Raw genomic sequence first — 14,297 nt, 5'->3', positions numbered from 1 at the left:
AAATGACTGTGGTTGTCACTACAACAGTGTGTGACTGTGCTGTAAAAATACACGTCAAATACACTGAATATATACTACAAAATATACTTTGATAAAAAGTAAACACAAATTCAAAATCATATAAATTTACAAGTAACAAATTAGGTAGAAAAAATATATCACACACAATTAAAAACACAAACTAATTGAAATAATAAAAAATACCACAAAAATATACTTAAAATGTACGCAAAAATACAGATCTGGTGAATTGAAAAAACAGGAATTAACTGAAGTTCATCGAAAAATACGATAAAAATATACTAAAAATGCAAGTAAAATACATATCTGGTGAAGTGAATCATTAATAAGAAAAAATAACTCTCGGAGAACATGAATATTTTTACTCTTGTCCAATAACAAAAACTTCAGATCTGTATTCAAAAATTCCGGTGGCCGGCGACGGAGGGGATTAGCGCTCAAGATTGTTTATTTTGGTCTCTGAATGAGAAAATCGACGGGTTCGTATGTACAACTACTACAATCTTATACTTTGACGTGACTCTAGATGAAGTGAAAAAACATGCAAAACCAAATTTAGATTTTGTAGGTGAGGACGAGTTCTTTGTTTTGACTACTGTGAAAGGTTGCCTTAGTTTATATGGAGGAAAAATCAGGAGTAAAGAATTGCACGTATGGATTATGAAACAAGATGGGTGGGAACGGTTAATGACCCTTTGCAACTTGCCAACTATTTGCAAAAAATTTGTACTAGCTAACAAGCTCTTGTATTGCACAAAAAATGTTGAACTTTTCTTTCAAAGGTATGAAAATGGACTTCCATTGAATACATGGAAAGATGAAAATATGTGGCTTAGTAAAGCCCAAAAAGAAACAAAGATGATGAGGGAGAACACAAAAATAACAGAGAATTTTACATATTTTAGGAAATAGAGTTGAATTTTAGGGCTAAAAGGTTGAAATTAATGAGCAGTTAATATAGAGTAAAAAAAGGAAGTGAAAGAAATCAGAAACTGATTTGAAGAGCATGAAATTAGGGGAGATGGGGAGTTAGAAACGTGTATATTTAGAAAAAGGGGGGAGAGAGAAAGTGTGCAGCTAAAAAATAAGAGTGTGGGGAGTGGTAAGTTAATTGGTAGAAAAATAGGTAGCTATAAGTGGTAAAAATATAATATTATAGCTAACTAAACTTAATTATTAAAAAGTATAGTTATATTCCATAAATATGTAACATAGTAAATTATGCCAAATAAAATTTACATTTAAAAATATAGAATCTTTTGACTATATCTTTGTGCACTTCTATCCGTAAATAGGGCTTACCCATACACAAAAAGCCCAACTCTTCCTTGCTGAGCCAAAATTTCTGTCCAAAAATTCAATAAGCCCAAATTGGGCCCATTAGTAGGTAACCTAGAAAAGCCTGTATTATAAATAAATACGTCCCCCCATTAAACCCTAACCCACAGAGTGAAATTTGAGAGTTCCATTATCATCTTGGCGGCTCTTTTGAGTTTAATCGAACATGAAGGTACTTTAATTAACCTTAAATCCTAGTATTACACTGTTTAATTTGTTACATTTTTCATTGTGAATTCACTAGTTTTACGTTGGTTGTCAATTTACAATATATTGATTTTTGTGATTTTTTTTTTTTTTTTTTTGAAGTTTAACATAGCTAACCCGACAACTGGGTGCCAAAAAAAGCTCGAGATTGACGATGACCAGAAACTGTAAGGCTACTACAATCGTCTTTTACTATTTTTCGAGCAATATTTTCGCCACGTAGCCCATACTTGGAGTTTATTACCCTATTTAGCTCATGCTTGTTATACTTTTATACAAGGTCCGTACATAATGTATAATGCTGTATATTGGGCTATATGGCGTAATGATTTATGTATTTATGTTGGGTTGTATATTTTTGAAAATTCACCTTATTTGGGGGTATTTTTGTGGTAGTTATTTATGTTTCATAGTTTGATAGTCTATGGTTATTTTGATGTAACATACTGTTTGGTACGAATGAAGAATTAAAACCAAAATTGTACTATTCGGCTATTAACATACTTAAAAAGTCCGAGTTATGGTAGTGTGTGTTAAGATGAATAATTTGGGGTTTTAAAGTTAAGGATATGTTTGTTTAGGTTGTTTGCTATACTGTATGAAGAATTAAGCTCAAATAGTACTATCAGCTACTAATATACGAAAAAAGTATAGAGTTATGGAAGTGAGTGCTAAGATCAATAATTTGGGGGTTTTAAAGTTAAGGATATGTTTGTTTAGGTTGTTTGCTATACTTTATGAAGAATTAAGCTCAAATAGTACAATTCAGCTATTAATATACGAAAATGCCTTTAACCCTCAGGGGTTGGCCTGGTGGCAATTGACTTGAGCCTTGGGGTGCTCCCTTTCAAGGTCTCAAGTTCGAAGCCCACCGGGTGCAAACAATTTCTGAGGGCCATCGGACTGGGGAAACCCTGAATTACCCGTGGTGCACTTGCGGGAAACTCCTTGCCGAGGGCCTGTGCACCCCCGGGATTAGTCGGGGCTCAAAGAGACTCGGACACCCGGCACTAATCAAAAATATACGAAAAAAGTATAGAGTTATGGAAGTGTGTGTTAAGATCAATAATTTGGGGGGTTTTAAAGTTAAGGATATGTTTGTTTAGGTTGTTTGCTATACTGTATGAAGAATTAAGCTCAAATAGTACTATCAGCTATTAATATACGAAAAAAGTATAGAGTTATGGAAGTGTGTGGTAAGGTGAATAATTTGGGGCTTTGAAGTTAAGGATCGTTTTGTTTAGATGGTTGGCTATGGAAAAGAAATTACTTAGGGGGAGGTAGTTCTAGATCTCTTATTCACAGTGGCTGATTGGATGAATGTATTGATTAATTGAAAATTATACCAGTGTTAAATTCTGATGAACTCAAAACATTGTTATACATGAACTTTGGTATGTGTGATGGTACATGTATTAGCAATAGTACAACAACCAAAATGAAGAATATGTAGTTTATATTGCTAGTTATTTGTTAGGCTATCTGGTTATCTCTCATTTGTTTTTAATAAATTCGTGGTATTGATTCTAGAGTTGGAGAAGTGTTGAAAAAGAAATTTCATATTTAGATAATGTATTCAATGTTCATCTATCCATATATCACATATTTAATTGTGCATTTCAAATTCCTCAAATTATGCTTCAATTTTTGATAATTAGAAATGGATACTTAGTTATTCTCTACCTCTTTGGTAAAAAAAAAAAAGAAAAAAAGATAATAGGTACGGTTGATAGAGAACTGTTATATGTACGTGTGCTCACAGAACCCCCGACCCTTCTTCATAAGAAAAAGGTTCCCTCTTTGACCTTTATTAGATAGATATCTAACAAGCCCACGACCATGTTTAGCCTGTATATATAAGATTCTATGTAGTGAAGAATTTCTGGATATTTATGCCTGATGAAAAGATGAAATTTTAACATTGTCAACGCGTTACTCAATTATGTGATGGTTTTGGAATGTTGCTTAGTGTGATGTGTAGTTGTCGCTGGCAGATTTATGTGGTGGTCTCTATATTTCATTTGCGCATTGAGTGTTGAATTATTGTTGACTGACAAGTGAATGTGCGTATGAAAGTACTGTTGGTTAATGATAATTTATTTTTGCTTTGCAGCCGAGCTTTCTTTGACAAGAGGATCTCCCAGGAGGTTATCGGAGATGCTTTGGGAGAGGTAGGTACCAGTCTGCTTTGTGGTGTAATTTTTCCTTTGCAGTCATCCTATGTTTCTTAATGTTGTGTCACAATTGACAGGAGTTCAAGGGATATGTTTTCAAGATTATGGGAGGATGTGACAAGCAAGGTTTCCCAATGAAGCAGGGAGTGCTTACTCCAGGCCGTGTTCGTCTTCTGCTTCACCGAGGTATTTTTTGTAATAATAAAGGGCTTAATGTCAGATGTGTTCTTTTTGTCTATTCTGTGTATAGCTGTTGTTATTTAGCACCTAATTATATGCACATTAAACAGGTACTCCTTGCTTCCGTGGTTATGGAAGGCGTAATGGGGAGCGAAGAAGGAAGTCTGTCCGTGGATGCATTGTCAGTCCCGATCTTTCAGTTCTGAATTTGGTTATTGTGAAGAAGGGTGAGAATGATCTCCCTGGACTGACAGACACTGAAAAACCAAGGATGAGAGGACCCAAAAGGGCTTCCAAGATCAGGAAGCTCTTCAACCTTGGAAAGGATGATGACGTTAGGAAGTATGTCAATACCTATCGCCGAACATTCACAAACAAAAAAGGTTAGTCTTCTACCCATAATTCTTGTATATGTCGATCAGTGTGGGTCACTATTAGTTGGGAATTTACTTGCTTGAATGCTAACCACAGGGAAAGAGGTTAGCAAGGCTCCTAAGATCCAGAGGCTGGTAACACCATTGACTCTCCAGAGGAAGAGAGCAAGAATCGCTGACAAGAAGAAGAGAATTGCCAAGGCTAAGTCAGAAGCTGCTGATTATCAGAAGCTTTTAGCGTCTAGGTTGAAGGAACAAAGAGAAAGGCGAAGCGAGAGTTTGGCTAAGAAGAGGTCTAGACTTTCTGCAGCTTCCAAGCCGTCTATTGCTGCTTAAGATCATTGGGAAAGCAATCTGTGATATCTGCGTCTGGTCTTTTATAGCTATTGCTGGATGTGGCTTTTGGTAGCTTTTAATGTTCTGAGATGGTGAGTTTAAGTTAGTGTATCGTTTACTATGTGATCTTTCTGATCAAAGATTTTGGTTGTTTAGTACTTGCTGAATGAAATCGTCCCAACTCTTTTTATTTTGTTCTCTCTTTTGGATAATTGGTTTGGCTTTTAACTTATTCTATGAAAACTTATAATTTTGCATGCTGCATTACATGAAGTGTGTATCACAACATGACTGTCAAAAATCATTTTAATCTGCATTACCTCTCTGAACTTTTCAATTCATGTAAAATCGTTTCCTCATTTACACGTTGATTTACACGTTGCTTTTTGATGAAAAATGCAATTTCTCCAGTGCCCTTGGGCTTTGCTCGAGTCAGCCTTGTGCAACCAGTATTATAACATGTATAGCATGCATTTAATTGAAAAAGGAAAATTGGAAAAATTCACACAAAAACGAACTTCTTCAAATTGAAATATCGCAATTTTTATTTTCAAAATAATATTTTACAAGCTCATACAAAGACTAGAAAAGTTTTATGACTTTCACATCTACTAAAATTCATTTTAGCGATTTAAATTTAGACTTCAATGTGATATTTCCTTAAAAGTTAAATTAAAATACAACTACTATTTCACTATTACCGATATCATTTTCCAAGTCATAATCAATAGATTAAAAACTCTCTGCTCCAATTTAATCTCACATTAAATTAGGTTTCACCTTCTTTTCACCTGACAAACATAAGAATGTTGGGCCAATAATTAATCCCTCAATATGAGCATTATTAATATTGAGCTAATCTCCCATGTATTTTATGCTTTCTACTAGGGGTTGTCCGTGTATTAGTTATTTAATGAAAGAATAAAGAAAATTGTTCTAAATTTACAGTGTTTGCAGCTACATCAAGGCATGTTAAGAAATCGAAGAGCCACAATTTATATCCATCATGGTACTGGAATGAGTGTCAATGCATATAATTTGGATGTCCAATCTTTGACGGAAACAAAATACAGTATTTATCTTTCCACCCTTAACCAGAGACTTTGAGTTCGTATCCTAGAAACAAATATTACATCGTCAGTAATAGCAGTCTGTTCCAATGATCGTACAGTTCGAAAAAAACCTGAAATTCCTCAGATCTTACACTTCAGAGTTTATGATTTACCGGTCAAGAAAAATGAGATTTTCAGCAAGTTAAAACCAAGGTTCCTCAGAGGTAGCAAAAATAAATGCAAGAAGATTTTAGCATCTAATACAGTAAAAAGTGAAATAAGATGAGTTCTTACTTCATCCCAGCAGGATGAAAGCCCCCCTCCTGCCCTCCATAGTCAGTAACTTGTTCGAACCGATGAGTCAGGCTTCCATTCCCGAGCAGCATGTTCCGTAGATGGGCTAAAATGCATATGAGCTCGACTCAAAGGGATATGAGATGTATCAGTAAGCTTCACGTCTGATTGAGAGGTCTGAATGTCAGAGAATAATTTCACACTAGGATGGTTCTGATGACAATGCAGCAAATGTAGTGCTAGAATTGCTAAATCGTGTAAATTTTACAATTTTCAAAGGAATGCCTAACCTGCTCAAACAGAAGCTTGTATCCCATAAATGCACGGCATAAGCACTTGAAGAAAAGATCACCTGAGTCTCAACAAAAATGTATAAGACTGCAGTAAGTGTCAATGGAGTCTGGTGGATGCTGATTCTTCCAAAATATTGTTGCTGTTAGAGTGAAAATTCTGAAGCTCCCTGATATGAGTGCCTGCGGCAATTTGGGTAGGCACCAACATCATCCCGGCAGCTTTGCCAAGGTCTAAATCTACTGTAGACAAATTGTCGATCCTTACACATTCCATGAATGCCACCATACAAACTTCTAAATTCACGTGTACTAGGTCGGAATGCCACATTGGATGGGGCATGAAGGATTTCCCTTGGTTCAGGTCAGACATGGGGGTGCAAGAGCGAGAGAGGAGGTAATGTATTGATAGGAGCAAAACATTGGCAATATTGGTGCTTCAGGCACTGAACAAACACCGAATCCAAGGTTAACCATTCCGAATTCGAGAGTTGCGAATCACTTGGAAAACCATGTTGCGAAGACACCACTGGAGTCGACAAACCATTGCTACTTCCAAGATTCTTTAAGAAAAAAAAATCTTTGTGAAAAAAAAGTTGTATTCTATGAGATAGTGAACAGAAAAATGAGTTTGCATTCAGAGTCAAGGGTAGTTACTCTAAGTTATACATCAGTGGAAGTTAAATATTTGAATCAGGGAAAACCTCGCATGGTATGTAACTGGAGTAGCAGCAGTCAAAGCAGCTCCCTTTATACGCCTCAAGTTTGGGGTGGCAGCATCTGTAGCAGCTATGATACTGGCACGCCCTGAATCAGTAACCTACAAAAATAATAGTAATAATTATTATTATAAGCAACTTGTTACACATTAAAATAAATTGTAATATTAAGAAGCAACCTACCACACTACTCCCTCAATCTACTCAGATTTACTTTGACCCGTGTCTCGTTTTCATCCTTCCCAGTTTACTCACTCACTTCTCCTCCAATAACAAAAGCAATACAACCTCATAACTATCATTTAACAATATAATCGTTATTAACACTTACGTCTAAATTAATTTCCATATTTGACAAACTAGGTCATCTATCTGGAATATCATTGTAAAATACCCAAAATATGTATTTGCTTGTTCTAACCTACCACTATGGCTTTGGAGGTGCTCCCTCAAAATCGCCAGTCTACTGAACAACACATATGGCGTTAGCTACGAAGAACTATCAGAGGACCAACAAAGAGTTACAAGAAGGAAACACCTGGATCAAAATTTGGCAGACCGAGGATTAAAATCCACATGTCAAACAATAGAAATGCTCAACTGCACGGGCAAACCACAACCTAGATACCCCCTTCCTTCCCCATAGAGATCAATAAATCAAAATGAATTTACAATATTATTTCGCCAACGTTCCAACCTCCCTCCGAAAGCACAAAGAAGAAATGATATTTGGTCTTACCCCTATTAGCTTAATAGCCGCCCGTGCAAAGTTCTGCTTGCAACCGGTTCTGTTCACTTCCAGGAGTATGATTTCCTGAATCTCAGATGAGTTACAACAGCTTTTCCCAACTTGGAACAAACAATATTATTAAACCAGTTTATCCTGATCCAGACCATCGAGCTCCAAAACTTAAGACCATTATACATAAAACTCGACATATTGAGAATTCAGTTTAGACGAAATCTGAGTAAAGGTTCAATGACTATTCCGACTTGGAAAATGAACTAAAATGAAATTCATAGAACGTCAAACATCTTGTATTTGATGCAATATGACACATTTGTTGCCATTATATGCACCTCATAATGAAAGACCTGAGTTCTGACACCAGGCAAAATGTAGACACAAGGGACAACCAAAAATCCACAAAACCCTCTGCTCTCAAATCATGAATTACCTTGATTAATTTCCAAAATAAAAATAAAAATTATTATTCCTAAGTCTATGTTGTACATGATACTGGCTGATACCATAAAACCAACGTTCAAACATTTTTAACTCCATAGCTAACAGTCCCAAACAGTTACTGCTCTTACATCATTTGCACACATTATAGACGTTTGATCAGAATAATCGGCCACTTGACCAATAAGACTTGACATTCTGAATCTTAACCTTGATGTAAGACAAGTCCGAGAAACTGTAATCATAATATCAATAGATTACTAATTCTCAAATGGCATAATCAGATACAAATGACAAATTGCCCTACTGCAGTTTTCCCCCCTCACTTATGTAGATTCATTAGCCATATTTTATTCACACAACTATGTGGCTGTATCTATAGCGATTGAAACATATCCTAAACATCACCTCATATACAAAGAAAAAGATACTGAAGAAGAATAAGATAAATAAAATAAAAACATGAAATTGCATGCAAGTAAAATATTTCAACAAGTAATCATGAGTCCATACCAAGGAAGATTAATCAAGCAAGAAAGCAAAATAAAAATGTGACTGTCTCAAAACATACAGTATGCTCTACTCGTATCCATAGGGTTCAACACAAAAACACTTTCTTAGAGGTGGAAATGGAAGGAAAGGACAAGTAGACTAGCATGAAAGATATTGCACTTGCAGCATGTGGAAGAAAGAAAGAACAAAAAGAAAATCATAGAGAAGCAATGGATGTTTCATTGAAGAGCGACATTCACAGCATCTCTAGTAAAAGAGTAAATTATGTTAAACCCAAGATTAAGAGAAATGCAGAAACAGTAATCTAACTCTAACCTTCTGTATCAAAGTGAACCTTGCAGAATTGATTATTCCTGTAAAGGCGAAATATGATAGGAGAAGAGGTGACAGAGAAGTAAAGACAAAAATAAATTGTCAAAAACGAGTCACAATAACAACAATAAAGAAGTAAACTGACTGAATATGATTTTTAGGCTCTTCAGGGCAGTAGGTTCCCAATAACAAATTCCAGGATTGAACGCTAAGTTGTTCAGTACTCAACAAATTAAAGATATTTTTTTCTCTAAACTGAATGAAATAAATAAATTAGTCAGGGAAAATAGGTAACTGAGTCGAGTAATTCTTCAACAAGAAAAAAAAATGTAAGCACGCTAATAAAGGGAGTTGGATCAGGGGTTAATGTGAGAAGATAGTGAGAGCTTTTCCAAATAACCAAGGTAGTGCTAACATGATTGAAAACGAAGATACAGTTAATGTGAATATTTCTGGAAAAAACGCAGCAGGAAATAAAGTTTTCATTTATTTCTAACAGAAAAAGCTAGTTTCTTGTTCATTTATCACAAGTTTCAGTTGAAATCCCGCAATCTCTTCTTCAGCACATCCATTGATTTTTTACGAGCACTCTGCTTTGTGTTTCTGCTTGAAAGACTTCCAAAGAGTCCATCAGCTGAGTCCTTATACTTGTCACAGATAGTGGAAACCTTTTTATAATCTAGAGCATTATAGTTCTTCTGTCGTATGACAGGATTCATAAAGTTCTCTGGTTGACTGCTTAGCAAGAGGTTTATCAATTGTCTGGCTTCTATCAAGCAACTTCGAAAGCTACCATCCTTGTAAACTTCACTCAGCCCAGTACTATGAAACCTCTCATCAGCAAAAGACTCCAACGCTGTCAAATCATGATTAATGCTCATTACTGCATTAACATTGAATCTCTTTATCGAGTCACTGAGAAAATTTCCCACAATTGAATTCGAGATATGCTCAAGCGCTCCAATCCCAACCTTATACAAAGCATCGAGAGGTAAAATTTGTTGAGCAGTGGATAAGAGGGTGTCAAGATATATAACCACCTCATTCATGCACTCGTTGCCCTGCTGGGGAGCTTCTTCTGCTGTCCAATGGACATTTTCCGTGAGTGACATAAATTTATCCAATTTTGCATTTACCAAGCTTAGTAATGCAATATAAGCAGCATCTCTTGAAGTTTTGAGGACGATTTTGGCGGTTAAATTGCCTTGAGGCCTTTCAACTAAACGGACAGGAATACCGCATTGTTGAGCTGCATGTTGAAGGAAAAAATCACAAGCCCTTTCAAAAACAGCTATATTTGCAGCGATTTGCATAGCCTGAGACACACCGGTAGTACCGCTATAAATAGTCTCGAGTAGGACTTCGTTCAGTACGTCAATCAAGAGCTTATCCAAATACTTTTTGACAAAATCGAAAAAATTCATTTGGCTCCCATACGATAAGTAATTGACAGAATCTTTGATGAACGACTTAACGATGCGACAACATTCAGGCACCATGGAAGAGAACGGAGCGATAAAAGGGAAAGCCGGCATTATATCAGAGGTCTGTAGATGGAACAATAGGACATTTGCTTGATAATCTGCCTCCCTCTTCATTACCATCTGCTCAAATGTATCATTGGTGACTACGGCCGTTATTTGTTGCCTACACTCTGCCAAAAGAAGTTCATGATATTTTTCTCGACTACTATTTAGTGTCCCAAGAATTGCGCTCACTTCGTAGCCATACTGTCTGAGGGTTGACCCAAGAAGAGTCACATAATCTTTGACCATGAGGAGATGACTGGCGGAATCCATGTGGGAGAATTGTTCTTCTAAAAGTGAAGTTGTTTTACCGACAGCTGTTTCCCACATTGTCTCGACCTGATTAGGCAAGAGCAGCCCACCAGCAGTCCTTAATACCCGATCCTCGACAATGAAATAACCTGCAATTAGGGGTGGCAAAATTAGCCCATGAAAACATGACCGCCCAACCCGTCCATTTATTAGCTCAGCCCATTTTATCCCAGCACATGTCAGCCTGTCTACTTTGACCCATGAGAAATCTTGTCAAAATATTTTTAAAAAGACATTTTTTTGTTTGATATGTTATATATATCGATAATAATGAAAAAAATAATTCTATTTGGAACTTAAAAATTTATAAAAGAACAAACAAAGAAATTAAAACTTAGTAAGAATTGGACTGGTTGGGCTATGACCCGCTATTTAGCCCATTTTAGCCCAATCATTTCAGTCCAAGTAACAAAATGACCCGCCCAAATTCAGCCCAATCAGCTCATTTGACAGCCTTACCTGCAATCTGAGCCAAGAAGATTTGATGGGATTCAAGGAATGGCTGTGACAAGGAAATCTGCAAATCTGAACTCAACTGCAATACACGATTTTTGTAGTAATATTCACGAAACTGTTCTTGAATCCCCAAACAACCGTGAATGTGATATGCTCGATAAAGAGGCGTTAGGTCGAACTTTAAGACAGATTCTTCATTAATCTCTTCAACATCTAGGGTGTAAGTGAAGTCTCCCAATCCCAAACAACTTTGTTCCTCGGCTTTTCTTTGACGGGCTAGCATATCCTCGTCCCTCTGACGAGCAGATGCAGCATATCCTATCGCAGTTTGCCCAATATCCTTTGCTGTACTCCTTATGTGAACTAGCCATTCATTAACTTCACTGGTTACTCTCTTCTCTATATGCGATTTAATCAGCGGTATTCTCTTCTCTATCATAGTCTTGAGTGGCTTGACAGGAATTTGCTGCAAATAACTTTTCTCAATCAGATCAATGGCCTTAAGAGCAGGGTAAAACCGACCTTCAGAAACGTGGTTGTTACACTTGGAACAAAGTTCTAACACTTGGACACAGTTTCCCGACATCTTAATTGCTTCCGTAACGTTTTTCTTAATCGAAAAAGATTCAAGAAGCTCTTCGAGTTTTAAGAGAAGGACGCTCCCAACATCTTGCAGCTTCAGATTATCAGTTTGCAGCTCGGCTTTTAACTCTTCTGCATCAACCAAGACTCCGCGCAACTCATCCACCGCGATAATAAATTCCTCATAGTGAAGCTTGCAAAGATCCTCTATTTCAACTTCTTTCTTTTTGACGACGTTTTTAAGTTGCTGTAGAAGGGCATCAGGCTTACCGCTTTCAAAAGAAAGCCTGACCATTGGACCTAGATCTTCCCCATTACTGATCATAGTCACGAGAACGGAATCTTCTGCTGTAGCTGTGTCCCCATTTTCTGTGGCCATTCTCCTCTTGGTTTTAGCAGTCATGGTTAATTACTACCTTGCCCTGCATATTCAAATTCAAGAGAATTCAGTCAATGTGTGGCTAAGTTTACATACAGGCACTTAAATCATCCATCCATTCCTCTCCCTTCCCTCGTAAACCCAGCCAAAAACAAAAAGGGAGTGAGAGAATTTAGTTTCACCCAAACTTTTACATAGTTCCATGAACACTGAATGTGTACAATTATATGTTCATCTCTACACAACTACAGACTAGGGTTCAAGTTCAGTCTGATGTCACTAAACCACCAAAAGGGGTGTACCAAATAACACAACAAGAACACAAAAAAAAATCAAAAATTACACCAGAGTAAGAAGCTCAACGAACACATCATTTGCAAAACACCTTGTACGAATTCACAGATCCACAATTTTAAAAGCAATCAAGAAGTTAAAAGCATTTTCAGAAAAAAGGCAGTGAAATGGATAGTACCGAAGTGTATTAAGCAAAACAGGAACTAGTAAACACAGGACAGTCATCGGATCGCAACGAATAAGCCAGGATACCTCAATTAGGTCTACATAAGAAACATCACCCACTGTAAAAATTGAATAGAAAAACCACAAAAAATAACCAAACATATAAGCAATCAATGCTATAAGCCCAAAACTTCTTTACTTTATTTCAACAATTAAGCAAAATAATAGATACACCAAAATCATCAAATTTCAACGAATAACCCAAAATCCGAACATAACACGCTCATCTCAAACATAAATCAGAGAAAGAAAAAAAGTAAATAATCTGCAACCCCATTAGCTAAAAAAATTAGGGTAGATGGTTAGTAGGCAATACAGTGTTCTCTTACTTTTAGTCATATGATTTAGGTAGTCGTGTAGTTTCTTTTTTCGCTGATTTGTATCAATATCTGTTACTACTACATTTGTTTTGTACATTTGCTACTTTGTTGTCTCTTTTTCTTTCCTACATTCCTGCATCAATTGCCGGAAACAGCCTCTCTATCCCGTAAAGGTAGAGGAAAGGTCTCCGTACATCCTACCCTCCCCAGACCCCACTCGTGGGATTACACTGTGTATGTGTTGTTGTTGTTGTTGTGAGTAGTGCTTAAAAGCTATTTTAGCATAAAAGCACCTAAAATAAGCCAATCCAAACAGGCTTTAAATAGTAAATACACCAAAATCATCAAATTTCAACAAATAACCCAAAATCTGAACAGAAATCAAATAAAAAAAAAAAAACAAGAAAATTTCCATCAGCAGTAAAAAATAAATAAAGATTACAACTTTAACCCACAATTGAGCCAAAAACACTAAAACAAACCAAGATCGTCATACCATAAACAGTATACAAAAAATACCCAAATGGTATACATTAAAAACCTTACCCCCAAATGGAAATAAATGAAAATGAACACAAAAATCAATAAAAATGGAAACAAGAATGAAGCTTAAATGATATAAAGATTCAGTGACTTACCCAAAAAAGAAATTTCAAGAACTGATTTACCCAAAGTTGTAAGCTTTCCCTTTTTTGTTGTGATATAAAGAGTGAATCTTTGGGTTGATTTTGCTACTTTGTGATTTCCTTCAGTGGCATTTTGTCGACCTATACAATGCTCTGTTTTCTCAGATGTTCTTTTAGGTTTGATTTTAGAATAATAAATAATAAAATAAACAATTCTAAAATAGGGTGAATTGTTGTTTACCTATTTATTTATTTGTTGTTCTTTTTCTACTATTTTATAATTTGGATCAACAGGGTCAAGGGTGTATATCAATGTCGGAACAGATATCATCTCCCTTTGAAGCCAAGCTAAGAAGTCCTGGCACAAGCCTATAAGGGGTCTTTTGGTCTGGAAGCAACATTATAATATAGGAATTACAATAATTATAAAATCATTATAATTATTTAATAAGACAAGTTATACATTTGACCAGTCACAATAACAATGACATTCTCAGAATAATCACATACGTGATGTCTGAGGAAACTAAGTTGTACGCAGACCTTATCTCTATTTTGACCAGTTGGTTGAAAAAAGTTAT

General features: G+C 36.1%; 2 protein-coding genes across 3 annotated transcripts; one reads left to right on the top strand and one right to left on the bottom strand.

The window, feature by feature from the left end:
* The first annotated feature begins 1,384 nt into the window (after positions 1 to 1,384).
* LOC132604271 (small ribosomal subunit protein eS6) lies at positions 1,385 to 4,897 on the top strand. The gene is made up of 6 exons (XM_060317706.1): positions 1,385 to 1,531; positions 1,669 to 1,733; positions 3,680 to 3,737; positions 3,818 to 3,926; positions 4,031 to 4,303; positions 4,392 to 4,897. The coding sequence occupies exons 1-6, from the start codon at positions 1,526 to 1,528 to the stop codon at positions 4,628 to 4,630; spliced, it is 750 nt and encodes a 249-aa protein (XP_060173689.1). The 5' UTR covers positions 1,385 to 1,525; the 3' UTR covers positions 4,631 to 4,897.
* Positions 4,898 to 9,359: 4,462 nt separating this feature from the next.
* Positions 9,360 to 14,093, bottom strand: LOC132604269 (exocyst complex component SEC15A). 2 transcript variants are annotated; one of them, XM_060317705.1, is made up of 4 exons: positions 13,958 to 14,093; positions 13,729 to 13,857; positions 11,294 to 12,294; positions 9,360 to 10,923 (listed from the first exon to the last, which is right to left on the bottom strand). In XM_060317705.1, the coding sequence occupies exons 3-4, from the start codon at positions 12,273 to 12,275 to the stop codon at positions 9,530 to 9,532; spliced, it is 2,376 nt and encodes a 791-aa protein (XP_060173688.1). In that variant the 5' UTR covers positions 12,276 to 12,294; positions 13,729 to 13,857; positions 13,958 to 14,093; the 3' UTR covers positions 9,360 to 9,529. The 2 variants fall into 2 exon arrangements, with proteins under 2 accessions (XP_060173688.1, XP_060173687.1); XM_060317704.1 differs by having other exon boundaries at positions 13,729 to 14,084.
* Between the last annotated feature and the right edge of the window lie 204 nt (positions 14,094 to 14,297).

The sequence above is a fragment of the Lycium barbarum genome, chromosome 7, assembly GCF_019175385.1.
Source record: "Lycium barbarum isolate Lr01 chromosome 7, ASM1917538v2, whole genome shotgun sequence".
Taxonomy (NCBI): Eukaryota; Viridiplantae; Streptophyta; class Magnoliopsida; order Solanales; family Solanaceae; genus Lycium; species Lycium barbarum.
The sequence above is the reverse complement of the archived record's forward strand: the minus strand, read 5'-3'. Positions and strand labels throughout refer to the sequence as shown.